This window comes from Ailuropoda melanoleuca, chromosome 10, assembly GCF_002007445.2.
Source record: "Ailuropoda melanoleuca isolate Jingjing chromosome 10, ASM200744v2, whole genome shotgun sequence".
Classification (NCBI taxonomy): domain Eukaryota; kingdom Metazoa; phylum Chordata; class Mammalia; order Carnivora; family Ursidae; genus Ailuropoda; species Ailuropoda melanoleuca.
The window spans coordinates 40,634,337-40,651,685 of record NC_048227.1 but is presented as its reverse complement, the minus strand read 5'-3'; the positions used below and the strand labels follow the sequence as shown (position 1 = coordinate 40,651,685).

At 38.4% G+C, this 17,349-nt stretch overlaps 1 protein-coding gene across 1 annotated transcript in view; it reads left to right on the top strand.

Annotated features, from left to right (window-relative positions):
• Positions 1–16,534, top strand: part of RNGTT (RNA guanylyltransferase and 5'-phosphatase) — a 313,058-nt gene extending 296,524 nt beyond the window's left edge. The window contains exons 15-16 of the mRNA XM_002922658.4: positions 12,272–12,395; positions 13,874–16,534. Coding sequence (XP_002922704.1) covers positions 12,272–12,395; positions 13,874–14,037 — 288 coding nt within the window. The 3' untranslated portion in view covers positions 14,038–16,534. The remainder of the gene's footprint in view (positions 1–12,271; positions 12,396–13,873) is intronic.
• The last annotated feature ends 815 nt before the right edge of the window (positions 16,535–17,349 follow it).

Sequence of the window (17,349 nt, the reverse complement as noted above, 5' to 3'; positions counted from 1 at the left end):
CATGATCCCAGGGTCCTGGGATCGAGCCCCACATCAGGCTCCTCTCCTGGGAGCCTGCTTCTTCCTCTCCCACTCCCCCCGCCTGTGTTCCCTCTTGCTGGCTGTTTCTCTCTCTGTCAAATAAATAAATAAAATCTTAAAAAAAAAAAAGAAAAGAAAACTTAATAAGGATCCAATACCTATCTCTGTCACTTACTAGCTATGAGATCAAATTACTTAACTCCTCTGTGCCTCTGTTTCTCTATCTAGAAAAGTGGAGATACTCCCAGGGTTGTTAGAGGATTAAATAAATTAATCCATGTAAAGCCCTTAGAACAGTACTCCACATCTAGTAAGTATTCAATAATTATTAACCATACTGGTCGAGAGATATTAAATAGATAATCAACAAAATATTATATTTACAGGTAATGATAAATATTCTAAAGGAAAGGTGTAGGGTGCTCTAAGACAATTCATACAAGCTAGAAGGATAAGCAAGGACTGTATCATTTAGTACTTCGTAATGGGAAGCCATCGACAAAGGATGGTGTGATTGGATTTACTTTTTAAAAAACTGATATTGTTCTTGTTTCTTTTTTGTTTTAATTCACCTTTTAAAATTTAACATACACTTAGTTCACTCCTTTGGTGTATAATTCTGTGAGTTTACACAAATGCATACCGGTGTAGACCCACAACTGGAATCAAGATACAGTAGTCCTCCGTTAACTTCAGCTTTGCTTTTTGTCGTTTTAAGTTACCTGCGCAGTCAGCAATGGTCAGAAGCAGATGATCTTCCTTCTGACCTAATGCATCATCAGAAGGTCAATAGTAGCCTAACGCTAAGTCACAGTGCCTATGTCATTCACCTCACTGCATCGCATGCGAGGTGATAAAAATCTTTCTTCATCGCAGGAAGGAGGGTGAGTACAGAACAATAAGATATTTTGAGAGAGAGAGAGACCACATTCACATAACTTTTATTAGAGCATATTGCTACAATTGTTCTTTTTTATTATTAGTTACTGTTGTTAATCTCTTACTCTGCCTAATTTTAAAATTTAACTTAGGAAAAAACATAGTAGGGTTCAGTACCACATTTTCAGGCATCTGCTGGGGGTCTTAAAACATATCCTCCACAAATAAGGGAGGAGTACTGATAGCACAGTTCCATCACCTCCCCCCACAATCCTGCAGGACATCCCTGTGTAATCCGTCACTCCTCCCGCTCTCAAACTCTGCGACCACTGATCTGTTTTCTGTTCCTATAATCTTGCCTTTTCCAGGATATCATGTATATGGAGTCACATACTGCACGGCTTTTTAAGTCTAGCTGCTTTAACTTAGCATACTGCATGTGAAATTCCTCTGCGTTACTGGTTTTAGCAATAGTCCTCATTGCTGAAGAGGATTCCTTTTTATGGCTGTACTAAAGTTTGTTTATCTCCTCAGTGGTTGAAGAGCATTTGAGTTGTTTCCAGTTTGGGATGATTATGAATAAAACCCCTGTAAACATTTGTATTGAGGTTTTTCTGTGAACATATATTTTCATTTCTCTTGAGTAAACACCTGGGAGTGGGATTGCTGGTTCTTGTGGTAAGTGTATGTTTTACTTGATAAAAGAACTACCAGACTGTCTCCTAAAGTGGTTGTACCATTTTGGCCAGCAAAAATGATATATCAGTTGCTTTACATTTTTGTCAGCATTTGATATTGTTCATATTTGTAAATTTTATTTATTTTAGACATTCTAATTAGGTGTATAGCGGTATCTCGTTGTGATTTTAAATTATGTTTTCCTAATGACTACTGATGTCTTGGATATATTTTCATGTGCTTATCTGCCATCCATGTATTTTCTTGGTGAAGTAACTGTTCAGTTTGTTTGCCCATTTTTATCTATCTATCTATCTATCTATCTATCTATCTATCTATCTATCTATTTTAGAGTGAGCGTGTGCATGGGGTAGGGGTGGCAGAGGGAGAGGTAGAGGTAGAGAGAAAAACTCAGGCAGGTTCCATGCTCAGCGTGGACTCCGACGCGGGGCTCAGTCTCAGGACCCTGAGATTGTGACCTGAGCTGAAATCAAGTGTTGCGTGCTTAGGGGCGCCTGGGTGGCTCAGTTGGTTAAGCGTCTGCCTTTGGCTCAGGTCATGATCCCAGGGTCTGGGATTGAGCCCCCAAGTTGGGCTCCCTGTTCAGTGGGAAACCTGCTTCTCCCTCTGCCTCTTCCCCTTCCCCCCTCCCCTGCTTGCGCATTCTCTCTCTCGCTCGCTCGCTTTCTCTCTCGCTCTCAAATAAATAAATAAATAATTTTTAAAAAAAGAGTCGGATGCTTAGCCAACTGAGCCACCCAGGTGCCCTGTGTTTGCCCATTTTTAAATTGTGTTTTATTATTGAGTTTTAAGAGTTCTTTATGTATTCTGGTTACAAATCCTTTGTCAGATATGTGATTTGTAAATATTTTATCCTAATCTGTGTCTTGCTTTTTCATTCACTTAGCAATATTTTTAAGAGCATAAATTTTAAAATGTATCAACTTTTTTTTTTCATGGATCATGTTTTTGGTGGTATTTCTAAGAAATTTTGCCTAACCCTTTGTCACAAAGATTTTCTTCTGTTTTTTTCTTTAAAAAGTTTTATAGTTTTAGGTCTCATGTTTAGGTATATTTCCCATTTTGAATTAATTTTTATATAAAGTGAAATATTTGTGTTGAGGTACATTATTTTGCCTAGGGGTGTGTAATTTGCTCCAGCATCATTTGTTAGAAAGACTATCCTTTCTTCATTGCATTGCCTTTGCAGCTTTGTCAAATATCAGTTGACTTTGTAATTATGGATCTAGTTCTAGACTCTCTTCTGTTCCGCTCACCTTTGTGTCTCTCTGCTCACCAATACCACACTGTCTTGATTACTGTAGCTTATCCTCAGTCTTAAAATCAGTGTCAATTCTCCAACGTTATTCTTTTTGTTTGGGCTTTCCATATAAATTTTAGATCAGGTTGTTGATATCTATAGAAAATTCTGTTGGCATTTTGCTTGTGATTATGTTGAATCTGGAGATCATTTGGGAAGAACTGACCTCTTAACAATATTGAATCTTCCAATTCATGAGCATAGTGTATCTTTCCATTTGTTTAGGTCCTCCTTGATTTTTTCTTTTATTGGTGTTTTATAATTGTCAGCATACAGATCCTGCATATTTTTTTTAGCTCATACTTAAGTATTTCATGTTTTTGAAGGTTGTTGTAAATGATACCGTTTTAATTTTAAACTTCTAACCATTCATTGCTAATATATAGAAATACTATTGGTTTTAGTATATTAACCTTGTATTCTGCAACCTTGTGAAAGTTATGTATTAGTTCTGGGAGCGTTTTTGTAGATTTCTTCTATGTAAGTAATCATGTCTTCTGTGAATAGAGACCGTCTTATTTCTCCCTTCCCAATCTGTATGTCTTTTATTTGTGTTTTAAGCAAGGGAATAACTTGATTGGATTTACATTTTTCAAAGACCGATCTGGCTGCACTGTAAAGAATTACTGGGCAGGGGAAAAGTAGAAGAGCCTGTTGTAGGAATCTGAGAGACAGAGGGGGAACACATGGACATGTGCAGAATATATTTTGGAGGTAGAATTGGTAGACCCTGGTAATGAGTTAAATATGAGGGGAAGTAAAAGGGGGAAAGGAATCAGGAGGGCACCAAGGTTTCTGTCATGAGGACCTGGGTGAATGGAGTTCCCGTATGTTGAGATCAAGAAGAAGTACATTTGAGGGAAGATAGAGTTTTGAATATGTCAGGTTTGAGAAGTCTATGGGAATTTCAAATAAAGATGTCAAGTAGGCAGCTGGACCCTCTCTCTATATATATGATATAAAAGGGTATATATAGGGTATACCATATGAGAGGAAGAGTTTGGGAATGAGTCAGACTTATGTGGAACCCTCTCTAAAGGCTTATAGAGAGCATTCTTTATTTCAGTTCCTTCAGCATGCCAAGATCTTAAGATTTTTTCACCTCAGACCTTTGGACATACTGTTAATCACTGCCTGAAGTGTGTGACTCCCCTTACCCCCCACCTGCTCTCATTTGTTTCCCTCTCTTTCTCCTTCTTTCCCTCTCCTTCCTTCTTTCCATAAACTGGCTTCTCGTCATATTGTAAATCTCAACTTAAATATCAGCTCCTCAGACTACTCCACCTAAAACCAGATATCTTTCTCCCAGCGTTAGTTTCTATTGCGTATCTGTTTTTTTTTTTCATAGCTCGTATCATAATTTGTAATTTGTTACTTGACTGTTGACCAGACTCTACATTCGAAGGGACAGGGACTGTGTCTGTGTCACCAGTCTGTAGTTCTGTGCCTGACACATGGCTGCTTAGTAGCATCTGTCACATGCTGGGCGGTATGAATCTACAGTGCGTGGCTGGTACCACAGTGGGTCCAGTGTCTGTGTTTTCACATGACTGACTTCTTAAACTTACATGTGAAAAGGTTTCTATACCCAATTTCAGCCATATTCTGAGCAGGAAAATAACGTTATTTGTTTCATTCTACATTTATGTCCACGGAGGGCCAGGCTTTGTAATAGCTGGTGGGATATAAAATGGCATTGTGGCATTGGACAGGGAGACCTAAATTTGAGACTTGTCTGCTCCATTTTCTAGGTCTGTGACTTTGGACGGGGTGTTTAACTACTCTAAACTTTAGACTCCGCACCTGTTGAAGGGCAATAATATAATTCCTACCCCATAAGATTGCGGTGCAAATTAAATGAAGTTATGTGTGTGGGTCACAAATTTACAATGCTTGATACATATACTAAGTGCTCAATGAATAAATCGTTAATATTCATTCATATAAAATGAGTCACATAGTTCTAGAAATGCTCGATACTGCTTGACCAGTGGGCATGGCAGGGGAGACAAAAACATCTCACTTACTCTACGTGTTCTTTACTGCCACAAGCAGAAGTGCTGCTTTTATTTATTTATTTATTTATTTTTAATTTATTTAAATTCAGTTAATTAACATATAATGTATTGTTTGTTTCAGGGGTACAGGTCTGTGATTCATCAGTCTTATATATAGAAGTGCTGCTTTTAATACTGTGATGGCAAAGACTAGTAGTGGCGTCACCTCCATGTTAGGCACCCAGAAACAGAGAGTACAAATGCATTGTTTATCCAGATGACAAACTGAGGATATTAAAGCCCTAAAACCTTTTGTTTTGTCTGGGAGGAAAGAAAGAAAAGGTAGAAAGGAGGAGAGAGGCAGAGAAAAGGCTAGAGAGACTACTAGCTTACTTTACTTAACCAGCCATCAAAAAGTCCAAACCGGTTTGATAAGCTGAAGCTCACAATTCTCTTGAATTCGGTTAACGTCCTCTCTGAGGATCTCTCCAGGACTGGGTACTATGCTGACAATGGGGAGATCAGTGGAATACATGTTTTAGTGATCTACATCAAAACCAATGAGATTAACTTGATAGAAATCCTCATTCTCTACCATGGTCGATACTCTACACCTCCGGCAAAGTTGTTCACTACTCGGGTTGGTTTCCACTAAGTGCTAGATACAAGCCTACATGTGGGTTTAGAGATGAGGATCTGGGGAAGGATGAATGAATGAAATGAATGAGAAGGACTTAGGGCCAAGGCTATGAAACTTTCTTGGTTCATTTTGCCTCATACACAGCATCTCTAAGCTGAAAGAAATACCTAACACTTCCATTGATTGAGGGGATGGAGCCAAGCAATTTAATAAGTATCTCGATTTTCACAACTTAGCACATGTTAAGGATTACATAACTTCTCAAACCTTGGAGTCAGATTATACACCACCAACTTCATTTGTTGTTCCACACTGATTTTTGTGGTCCTTGGTTTTTATCATAGTAATTACCTAAAACTCAGCTTTGCAAAAGTATAATGTCATCTAAAGGAATCTTATATTGAAACTGAACTCCCTCCAACTAATAGTTTGCATGGTGTCCAGCACATGACACTGTTTCCTCAAAAGTTTAAAATATCCCACAGTACCTCTGTGAGTTTTTTGCAGCACGCCGGGATATCTCATTGCACAGTTCGGGAACTGTGTGTGGTCTTGAGACCTGATTCCAAGACTTTGTTTTCTTTTTTTTTTTTTTTTTTTTTTTTTTTTTTTTTTTTTTTAAAATTTTTTTTTTTTTTTTTTAAAAAAAAAAGAAACACCCGGGGAGAGNGGGAACACAAGCAGGGGGAGTGGGAGAGGAAGAAGCAGGCTCATAGCGGAGGAGCCTGATGTGGGGCGATCCCATAACGCCGGGATCACGCCCTGAGCCGAAGGCAGACGCTTAACCGCTGTGCCACCCAGGCGCCCCCAAGACTTTGTTTTCTATAAATGTTTGTCTCTTCTTATTTTTCTGTACCACTGCATTGAAAACCAACCTGATGTTTATTTTCTTTTATGGAATAGTTTTTTAAGGAATTTTTCAGTATTAAAAATTATAAAAGTTAAGCACATATAATATAGAAAGTTTGGAAGATACAGCATGCACAGGTAAAAGTCATTCCTAATTCCAGCATCCATCCACAACCATTGCTAGCATATCATTGTTTTTCTGTATGTCTTTTATTCTATATGAAGCTTTGTTATATTTTGAGTAAGAACTATGACTAACTCTGACTTTATTGGAGGGTAATAATCCGTAGTTGAGTGGGAATTTCATACCCTGGAGTTGTGACTTGTCTGTAATGACCTTTAGGATAAATAAGACAGAGTTCTAGCTGCCGTCTTTTTATTGGCTACTTTGATTAATTGAACGCCTGATTGGAGGGCTTGAAGACCCCACCATTCATGAGGGAGAGACTTCCCGCTGCTCTGTTTCCAACCTAGCAAATGTAAAGTATGTTATTTATACATAATAGTAGTGGTAGGTGTACCTTTTAAGAAGGTAACTTGTCAAGTGTTTTACTTTCTCCAGTAGTGGATGCACTTTTTTAAAAGGTATATATCAAGACCCTACTCTAATGTGGTATTGTTAGAAAAGTCTTTATCTTCTAATTCAGATTTCAGCTATTTGTACTGTTCTGACACCACAAGGAAAACTTTCATAATTCCATTTCATTTTATTTCTGAATTGTTATTTTCAGTGCCTTTTTAAGTACTAGAAATTGAAGTTATTTACATTAAAATAAGATTTTTGTTTCATCTACTTAAGATTTTTTTTTAAAAGATTTTATTTATTTGACAGAGAGAGACAGCCAGTGAGAGAGGGAACACAAGCAGGGGAAGTGGGAGAGGAAGAAGCAGGCAGTAGAGCAGGGAGTCCGATGCAGGGCTCGATGGCAGACGCTTAATGACTGAGCCACCCAGGCGCCCCTTAAGATATGTTTTTTAAATTTATCTTCCGTCACTCTATAGAGGTAGAATTTGAATTATCAAAGAATAGAATTATAACTTCAAAAAGAAAAAACAGCCAACTGAGTTTAGCTCCAGAGAGAGCAGTTCACAAAAGACGGAGTGGAAACTTCTAAGTAAAACATATATTCATCTTTAGAGTCTCATTGTCGTTCTCTCTCACTTTCCCTCAGTAATACTTTTAAATTCTGACCTGAACAGGTGGTGACAGTACTTTCTTAGAATAGCCTGGACTGTTGAGGAGTGATATTGTTCTTATAAAATCCTGGTAGAGGACCTCATGGCTGCTTCTAGGGTTGGGCAGAGAAAATACAAAGATGAGCCTGGAGAGTAGTATTTTGAATTGCCACAAAGTAAATGCTGAAAATAAGTAAGTAAGTAAAAATGGAAGCAAATTAAAAGGACACGGGAGCCAACCTGAGAGAATTCCCAGTGCCAAAACTGGAACAATTTGACCAACAAAATAAGTGACAGTAGTATTTTATTATAAACCAAAGAATAAAATAAATATCCATGAATTCATACTGATATAAGTAAGCAAATAAATAAATGAGGGAAGTGGGACAAGTGTTCCTTACAGAAAAAGTCCAGGTAATAAATGTAGAAGGGATGGAGAAAAGAGAAGATCCCATTAGAACACCACAGGAATAATTGCTGTGGGCAAGATTCACGGATGAATGCTAAGATTAATGAGCAAAACTTTAAGGAGAAACAGGGTATTTGTGTAGTCTCAAAATATCTCTCTCAAGAAACTTAGTGTAATATCTGTGGTGGTTTTAATAAATGTCCACAACTTTTTTGATACCCTTCCTTCCAGGAAGTGGAGCTTACTTCCCTTATCCTTGAGTGAGGCTGTTGTTCACAGTGACTCATAACTAACTGCCAGAGTACGGAGAGGAGAACAGTAGTAACTGCACAGCAGTGAACCGTGGCACACGCCATCTTAACGCAGTGCTCGGGTTAGCATCACCAGTAATAAGTCGTGTTGATATCACCCTCCCCCCAGATATTACACAACAAGAAAGGCACTTCACCTCTTGGCATTTGTCCCCCAAATCCATAACCTCGGTCTAATCATGAGAAAACATCAGAAAATTCCAACTTGAGGAACATTCTACGAATATCTGACTAGTACTCTTCAGAAGTGTCAAGGACAGTCTGAGAAACTGTCACAGATCAGAGGAAACTAAGGAGACATGATGACTAAATGCAGTGTGGTTTCCTGGATGGGATCCTGGAACAGATAAAGATGTTAGTGGAAAAACTGAAGTGTGAATAGTCTGCAGTTCAGTGAACTGTGTTGTACCAATGTGAATTTCTTTGAGTTGATAAGTGTACCATGATCTGTAAAATGTAAACATTAGGGGAAGCTAGGTGACAGGAATACTAGAACTCTCTATACCATCTATGCACAGCTTTTCTGTAAATCTAAAACTATTTCAAAATTAAAAGTTAAAAATAGAATCACTGCAACTCACTGATGCTTTCTCAGTCTAAGGATATTTGTTATTTTAAAGTGTCTCCAGAGCAAATTAATTCAGAGAAATCCCCCTCCCCTCAAGCCTTTGTGCAGTCTCTATAAAAGAAAGATTTTATTTATTTATTTATTTATTTATTTATTTATGTATTTATGAGAGAGAGAGAGAGCACAAGTGGGAAGAGAAGCAGAGAGAGAGGGACAAGCAGATGCCCTACTGAGTGCAGAGCCCAACACAGGGCTTGCTCTCAAGACCCTGAGGTCATGACTTGAGCCGAAAGCAAGAATCAGATACTTAACCGACTAAGCCACCCAGGGCCTCAAGATGAGCTCTTTATAGCAAAACAGCTCTCCCAAAACAGGGACAGTAGGTTTAGAGTTTCATCCCACCACTAGAAATAGAAATGCAACTTTGCTTGCTCAGTATAGGTCAGTTCAGCCAACAGTGACGGTTTGCCTTTTGTGACTTGGTACTGTAGGTATATGCCTCGCACTTAAGTTACGAAAGTATTGTGTAAGAATAGTGCGGAGTAGAGCACCTGTGACTGTACCTGACTCTGCGTGGGCTCTTTGTTGTAGGTATTATTGCTGAGATGCTAATTTAAAATCTCCAGCCACATTAGGAGCACCTGAGTGGCTCAGTTGGTTTTGGCTCAGGGCATGCTCTCAGGGTGGTGAGATCGAGCCCGAGGTCAGGCTCTGAGCTGGGCGTGGAGCCTGCTTAAGATTCTCTCTCTCCCTCTGCCCCTCCCCACCCCCTTCTCTTTGTCTCTCTCTCTCCCTCTCTTTAAAAAAACAAAAACAAACCTCCAGAGATGCTTGATCCAGTCTCTTAACCTCATTTTATTGGTAGATTCAAGTGGTATGAAAAGCGTGGTACTCAACAGGATGGATACATGAACAAAATATTTTTCAATATCAAATACCTCGTATATTGCTCTTTAAAAAAAACAGTAAAATTTATTAATTCGATATAATAGTACAGATATGAAATCCTAATTTATAAATATTTTCCTTTTTTTTTTAAAGATTTTATTTATTTATTTGACAGAGAGAGACAGCCAGCAAGAGAGGGAACACAAGCAAGGGGGAGTGGGAGACGAAGAAGCAGGCTCTTCCAATGAGCGGGGCTCAATCCCAGGACCCTGGGATCACGCCCTGAGCCGAAGGCAGATGCTTAACAGCTGAGCCACCCAGGCGCCCCTAAATATTTTATTCTTATTACTTTCAAGCTCTTATTAGCTCAAACTAGAGTAACAGTTGATTATAGAAGGCCTAACAGGGTCTTGTTTTAGTAAATAATAATACGTAATTGGCTGAGAATGGTTATTGTCATAAAATTAGAATTTGGATACTAAAATTAAACTCCTCCTCTATATGCCACTCATTCTCTTGATCTGACCATTAGTGACAACTGTCTTTAGTTTGTGCACATATGAGAAGTATTCTTTCTGTCAGTTAAATATGTTTTACTATTGAACCAAATGGTGAGTACCTTGCAGTGTGTCTGTCTTGGGAATATAACTGATGTGATCAGTAAAGAACAATGAATTGTTCTTGAGCATGGCCATACATTTAGGTTAGTAAAGTGGCAGGTGCCTGCATTTTTCAGAAAACTGCCTCCCATTTGTTGTTAATGCATGCCCAAATAGATACACAGATACTTAATAATGCTGCTTAATTGCTGTAGTCAGATTGAGCAGCACATAATTTCTAGCAGTTCTGAAACCAGGAACGCAAGAATGATGAGCTACATGATAAAGACTGACTGCAGTTGCTGGTCAGTGAATGTACCAGCTGCACGTTACTGACATACGCCTGTCTCGTGTAGTACATATGACACAATTTTCTTGACACCTGTTTTCAAAGCATACCTTTCCATGTCATCCTGGTTTCTTTGGTGAATTTACTTGTAAAGTGTTTTTTTGCTTTTGAAAGCAGTATGTTATTTCCTAATTTTATATTTAATTAAGAATTTTACTGGTTGGCCAATATGTGCTAGGTACTTTAATTTATTATTCTTCCAGTGTCCTAATAAATTCGGAACTCCTTTGCCCATTTTAGAAATTATAAAATGGAGGCTCTGAAAGGTTTAGAAACTTACCTCTGTTAGACCCTACATGTGACAAATGTGGTTACCTAGCTGAATGAGTTGTCTAATACTTGGCTATAGATAATGTATCAAAAGTAAAAGGAGGTGGGTCCTTAGGGAGAAAGGCGGCGGGGGGTGGGGATTGAGATCAGAATAATGAATATTTGAGAACAATTTGAGCACGTTTGCTAAGTGGAACATCAGTTTTTTGGGCAGGTGTGTTCCAGAGCCACTAAATGTATTTATTGGTCCTGTTGGATTTGTCGAAAATGCAAATAATCCAATCAAGTGTCATACTTATTAAGGGAAAAGGAATACAATTTTATAGTTTTTATGAAGACATGCACTGCCTAATCTGTGAATTGAAAGCATCTTTTAAAAATTTGCTTCCCTTCATATTCCTAGGTGGTACTGAATCCGCGGGTAGAAAAATGAGAGCATTTCACATAAGGCTAATGAAGTTTAAATGATCGCAATCGCCCGTATTGTGAGCAAGATTTGTTAGCTGTGAAAAATGAGGACAGAATTAAAATATTACCATGACTGGCATTTGATTTGAAAACTGCAAAGATAAGCTTAGGTTCCTATTTATGAAAACTGTCCTCACAGCCTGATGAAATATCTCTTAGAAGGTTTTATGGTTACCATGGCTACTTGTTAGCTTTGACAGAGTGAGTTGTAATTCATATTCAATCATCTGAGGGGAAGTAGCCAAAAAACCCACCAAACGTATAATGCGTTCATAGTAGTTGGGAGATGGAAAGGGTAACTAACCTAAAGATTAGAGCTTAGGTTAGTTGTTTCTTCTTGAAAAGCAAAATATTTAGGATGTGCATTACCTGAATCTGATCCTAATGTTTACTTTTTGTGTGTAACTTTTTCTTTCAACTGGTAAAGGGAACTTCTTAGGTTCTGACATAGGAATTCAGACGGTGAGACCCTTCTGAAAGCTGACAGGCCTAAGCAGCATCCTCAATTTCTGTAAGCCATAGGGACGCAGAAATATTGAAAGCATTGGTCCCTATGGTAACATATTTGCATTTGGCCCAGAAGTGGCTGGTTTCTGCTTAGCCTCTTTTAATTGCTATATATTGACAGCCGTTTTCACGACTATTTATAAAATGTCGGATTAATGAGCATGTGTACAAGGAAGTGCACACCATATCCTTAGGCTTGATTAGACACTTCAGATGACAAAAGGCTCTGCGTGAAGAGTTACTGAGGTGTTTTTGGCATTCCCTGATGTGTCTGTCACATAGTGGAAGCAAAAAGCCTTCCAAATGATTTAAATATTTTCCTCAATTCTCTTTTAAAACAGGTGACAAAAGAGCTAAAACAGTATGACAACAAAATTATAGAATGCAAATTTGAGAATAACAGCTGGGTCTTCATGAGACAGAGAACAGACAAAAGTTTTCCTAACGCGTACAACACTGCCATGGGTGAGTACGACAACCTATTGATGTTTGCTACGTTCAAAAAGAGAGAGAGAGCGCGCCCGCACGCGTTAGCACGCGTTAAGGTTTTAGAATCAAAATGTGCCATCTTTGGTGTTCTGCTTGATGGGGCGTAGGGTCCTTCGGACCCCTGTCCTTGCTGGCTGGGAAAGGGGCTGTGACTGTCAGCTCCAGCTGGCTTCTAGGTTCCCATCTCTAGGCCTGTGGGCTTGTGCCCAAGCGCCCAAAAGAGAAGTGTAAAGGGCAGGGTAATGGGCTGTATACAAGTTGAATTTGTTGAACAACAACAACAAAAGCCATGATAATTTCAGATCTATTCAGACCTATAAAAACCATTGTTTGCCAGATGGTAAAAGACAAAATTAGCAGGGGGAAAATGTAATTTCCAGCTCCTAAAATAGCTTTACAAACAATGGAGAACAAAGTAAATGAAAACCATTAAAAAACCCTCCTACAACGTCCTATGCGATCCCTCAGAGAGTTCTTCGGGTACAATAGAAATAGGAATTCAGAATAGGAAGTTTCTGTCATGGCAAACCACACAAATTAATTAAGTTTATAAGGTAAACTAGTAGCAGTTTTTGCTCCGGATTGCATTTTTAGTGAAGCTGAAAAAAAAACCCAGATAAAAACCAAGATTAAAGGTTAATAGAATTGTGTGCTTTTAGACTGCTCAGTCAGTGATGATGCTGATTATATGAGAAGCTTATGAGAAAAGACAGAAATTGCCAGTTTCAGTTTTGCAGTTTATGAAAGTTACTATTGTACATTAAGGGTTCTGTTGGAACTAGCATCTGTGTTCAGACAAGATGAGTTAATTTGGAAAATAGGAATAATTAAGCCAGTGTCCTTTTTTCCCCCAAAACTAAGTATGAATTCAATTCAAAGGACTGGTGGTAAATTTCGATCACATAAGAAAAGATGCTATATTTATTCATAATTTTATTGTAACACCTTACTTACCTCAAGCGAGTTATTAAAATAAAATCGTACGGTCTGCCAGCTGCGGTGGAACCTCCCTGTTCAGTGGAAATGGTGGCTGGCGCTGTCATGACAGCGTGCAGTGCCTTCTGACAGATGAGGCTGAAGGATGGTAGCACGCGGTTCCTGTAGAGCTTTTGGTTGAGTATAGACGGTAGCGTGATGCGCTGTGGTGTGTTCAAGTCCTATAAAACGGTTTTGGAGAGGTGGGAAACATAGTGAAGGTGTGGTTGTAATTCAGATACTTAAAGTTTTGGTTTAAAATTAACAGTACAAGAAAGAGTAGCCACCAGAAAAGCACCCGTTTTGGGGTCAGGGGAGCGCGGAGAATCGTTTAATGTGTGAAGCATGTCACCCCAATCGGTGAAATGAAAGTGTTTAGCATATTGGGATGAAAACCTTTCCCCTTTCGCGTCTCCCTGGGGCAAGTCAGCTGCCTTAATTAACCCTCACGTGAGACACGTGTCTCCCTTTGTCCACAGCTGTGTGCAACAGCATCTCCAACCCTGTCACCAAGGAGATGCTGTTTGAGTTCATCGACAGATGTGCAGCAGCTTCTCAAGGACAGAAGCGAAAGCATCATCTGGACCCTGACACAGAGCTCATGCCTCCACCACCTCCCAAAAGACCTCGCCCTTTGACCTAAGACCTGCCTCTGACTTAAGGATTGAGAGGAAAAATGAGTGAGAAAAAATGCCGTTGCCCCGTTTTTGCAGCCAGAGGAATTGGGAAAAGCGTGTGGCTTGATGTTGATACATATTTGAATTTTTTTTTTTTTTAAAAGAAAAGTATTGTAGCCAGCCTGTAAATATTTGATGCGTTTGTTTCCTCAGTGCTACAATACATCGTGGACTTTAAACATTTTATTTATATCTGATAAACTCAGCCTTACCTTGTGAATCTGAAGATTGAAATATCCAAAGGTTTAATCGAGATTGAAATCAATGAAAAAGAGGCCTTGTTTGTATATGGATAACTTTCACCTTTAATTTATAAAGTTAGTAATCTGGAACTGTGAGCGCATAAAACACTGTATTTTTTAGAAGCTGTATTTCAACTATGGTAAATTTTCCGTTCGAAAAAATCTAGGCAATGGCATTAAACATTCTTGCTATCATTTATCATGGATTTCCTACATTTCTGAGATTCTTGTATTCAAAAACAAATGACAAGGTTGTTAAGTATTGTATTATATTAAACAACTTGGTCTGGCTTATATCATTTTAAGAAGTTTTTTTTTTTTTTTTTGAGATGTAAACGTAAAAAAGTAAAGCCCCGTTTTTGTGAGTTGCATCCTTTCTAAAGGAAGTATATTTGAGTATTTTCATGTTTCTGTTCTTTGAACTAAAATATCAGATATCCAATGTGTCCATTCTGGCAATGGCTTTGAGTTACTTCGTAGAACTTAGATCTACACTACCAGGTCCCTCTTATGTGCTGTTCTCCTGGGAGACTCTTTTTTTTTTCTTTTAAAAAGCCAGGGCTACTTCTGCTTTACCTCAGTGGTATCGGCACGTTGTAAATTACATTAAAACACACAACTCACTGTGATTATGGGAGTGATATCAAATACAAATGATGTTGTGTTAGTTCCCTTGAACAAAACGGCACAAAGGAAATGCCAGCTGACTCCTTTGATTAGAAGGTAATGCCCATGGAATAGAATGCTGTCACTAGAAAATGCTCTCCCACTGCTAGATAAATGCAGAGGCAAAGAGTAGACATCTGTAGGAACTAAACATCAAGGAAGCCAACACATTTATTTTCAAAGCCAGAATTCTATCTATGTTCTGTGCTAGGGATGCTATTTCTGTCATACATCTGAATTTTAAAACATTTACTGATAGATAATGGATTTAAAGAGCAGCTAATTGGTCATCTGCCATTGTTGAGAAGCCGTGTTCTGACTAGTTTGTGAAGGAACTCTGAAAATTAGCCTATTAGAGGCTAATGTATTTATTTTTAGAGGTACAGGTTTTAAATATGTGTATTTAAAACAAATTTTCCTGATCTGAATTTTATCTATGTATATGCATATATATGTCAGTATATGCATCGTGTATATTCTTCTACTAATACAATCAGACATGAAAAATGCAAATAAGTTACCCAGCAGACTGAATATCTGACAGGATTTCTATATGATATAGCACAGATTAACCAAAAATGTATTTATATTCACCTGAGTTTTAATGTTTTTAAACAAAGTTTTCTCCTGCAGTGCTTTTCTGTATGAAATACTAGAGTCATGCTTGGGCTTTTTCCTTTGTTCTTTCCAAGTTATGTAACGTGTAGTGAATGTATCCAGAATGTCATCTTAGTATTTCATTCCTAGAGCGCTTTTGTGAGTTTGGGTACTAAAGGGATTAAAACACCTGAATGCCACAATGACTGCTGAAAGGTGGAAATTTGTCAGGGTTCCATAGTTTCTTATACAAAGTGGATCTGAAAAAACACCTGTGCAGCTCCAAACAGCCTGATGCCTGCTTTACCAGGATTAGTGACTCGTTTCACATGGTATGTTGCTTTCTTCCGAGCCTGTATAAATGCAGAGCCCTTTTGCAGATGTAAGAGCTAGTTTTTGCCAGTGATCTTTAATGGAGTTAAATGTTTATGGTAATTGTAACCTTTTAAATGAGTTATGTGAAAAGAGCATCTCATTTTTAATACACCCAGATATTTTTTCCTTGCCTTTGTGCATTTTCCAGGACTTAATTTTCTTAATTTGTTCTTTCCTTTCAATTACAGTGAAGTATAATAGCCAGCCTAGTAAGTAGATCCCATTTGGCCCCTGAACACACTATCATCTGCAGTATCATAAAAAGTCATCTAGAAAGTCAAAGGGGAAAATCAAGAGGCAGGAATTGGGACAGCAAGAAGGAAAGAAACCCTTCCCTTCTCAGCCCCACTTCACAGTAACTATTTTCTGACACTGAAGTTTTGTAGAGGAGAATCAGAAAACTTTGCTTTCCTGAGTTATCAAATATAAAGGCTTTTGCTTTGAATTTGGAAAAGATGTGGATGACTTGACTGCCTGGATGGTTACATTTGCTTTCTGTGAAATGCTCAGAAAATGTCAGGACATTCCTTCTCTAACTGTGCGTCAGTGTGTATTGTAATAAAACTACTGATTTAAAATAACAGACAGTGTATCTACTTTGTTTTGTGTCCCTTTATTTAACTAATGATTTTGCGTCCTTTCTGTCGCTGGCATTATCCTGCCTGTCAGCCGTACCCCATCGTAATCCATCTGGTTTTGGTGCATTCTAGAATTAGCGTGAAGACTTGGAAAATCCGTTGTTTTTCTTTCTGAGAAACCGAGAAGTTGGATTGACATGGGGGGTGTAGTTCGCACCTTTTCTTTTTGGAGTGTAGGGGGGTGGGGGGAAGCACAAAGCACATCTTCAAATGGTATTTGTTATTTCTCTTCATCCACCTCATCTTAGTACTCTATTATCTGGATAGAAATTCTGTTACATTATTTTTAACACACTTAATTCTTTCCGCACTAAATATTCTGAAATAATGAAGTAATGACCTCTATCACTTTTTTTGTTGACTCTGCATTTTTTATAGCATGGAATTTGCCATTTTAAATTTTCAAATGATACCATTTGGAACTATGTGCATAGTCCTTTCTAGTCAAAAGACCTTGGAAGTCAAGAACCAAATACTTGCAGGTGGGGAAGACTAATGTGGTAGAGGAAACCGGGGCTAACCCCAGAAACCAAGTTAGGCTCTGCCTCTCGTTGGTTCTGTGTTCTCTCTACATCTTACCCTCTGCCCCCGTCCCCATCTATAAAATGCTGAGATTGAGCCAGATAATCGAAAAAAGCCTTCCCAGGTCTAACATGATTCTTGTGAAGGCTCGTGCTTTGTACATAGCCCATATTCACAATAAAGGCAATATAGCCGTTACTGAATATAGACCCAGCACTGAGACTGTGTAGTAGGTACC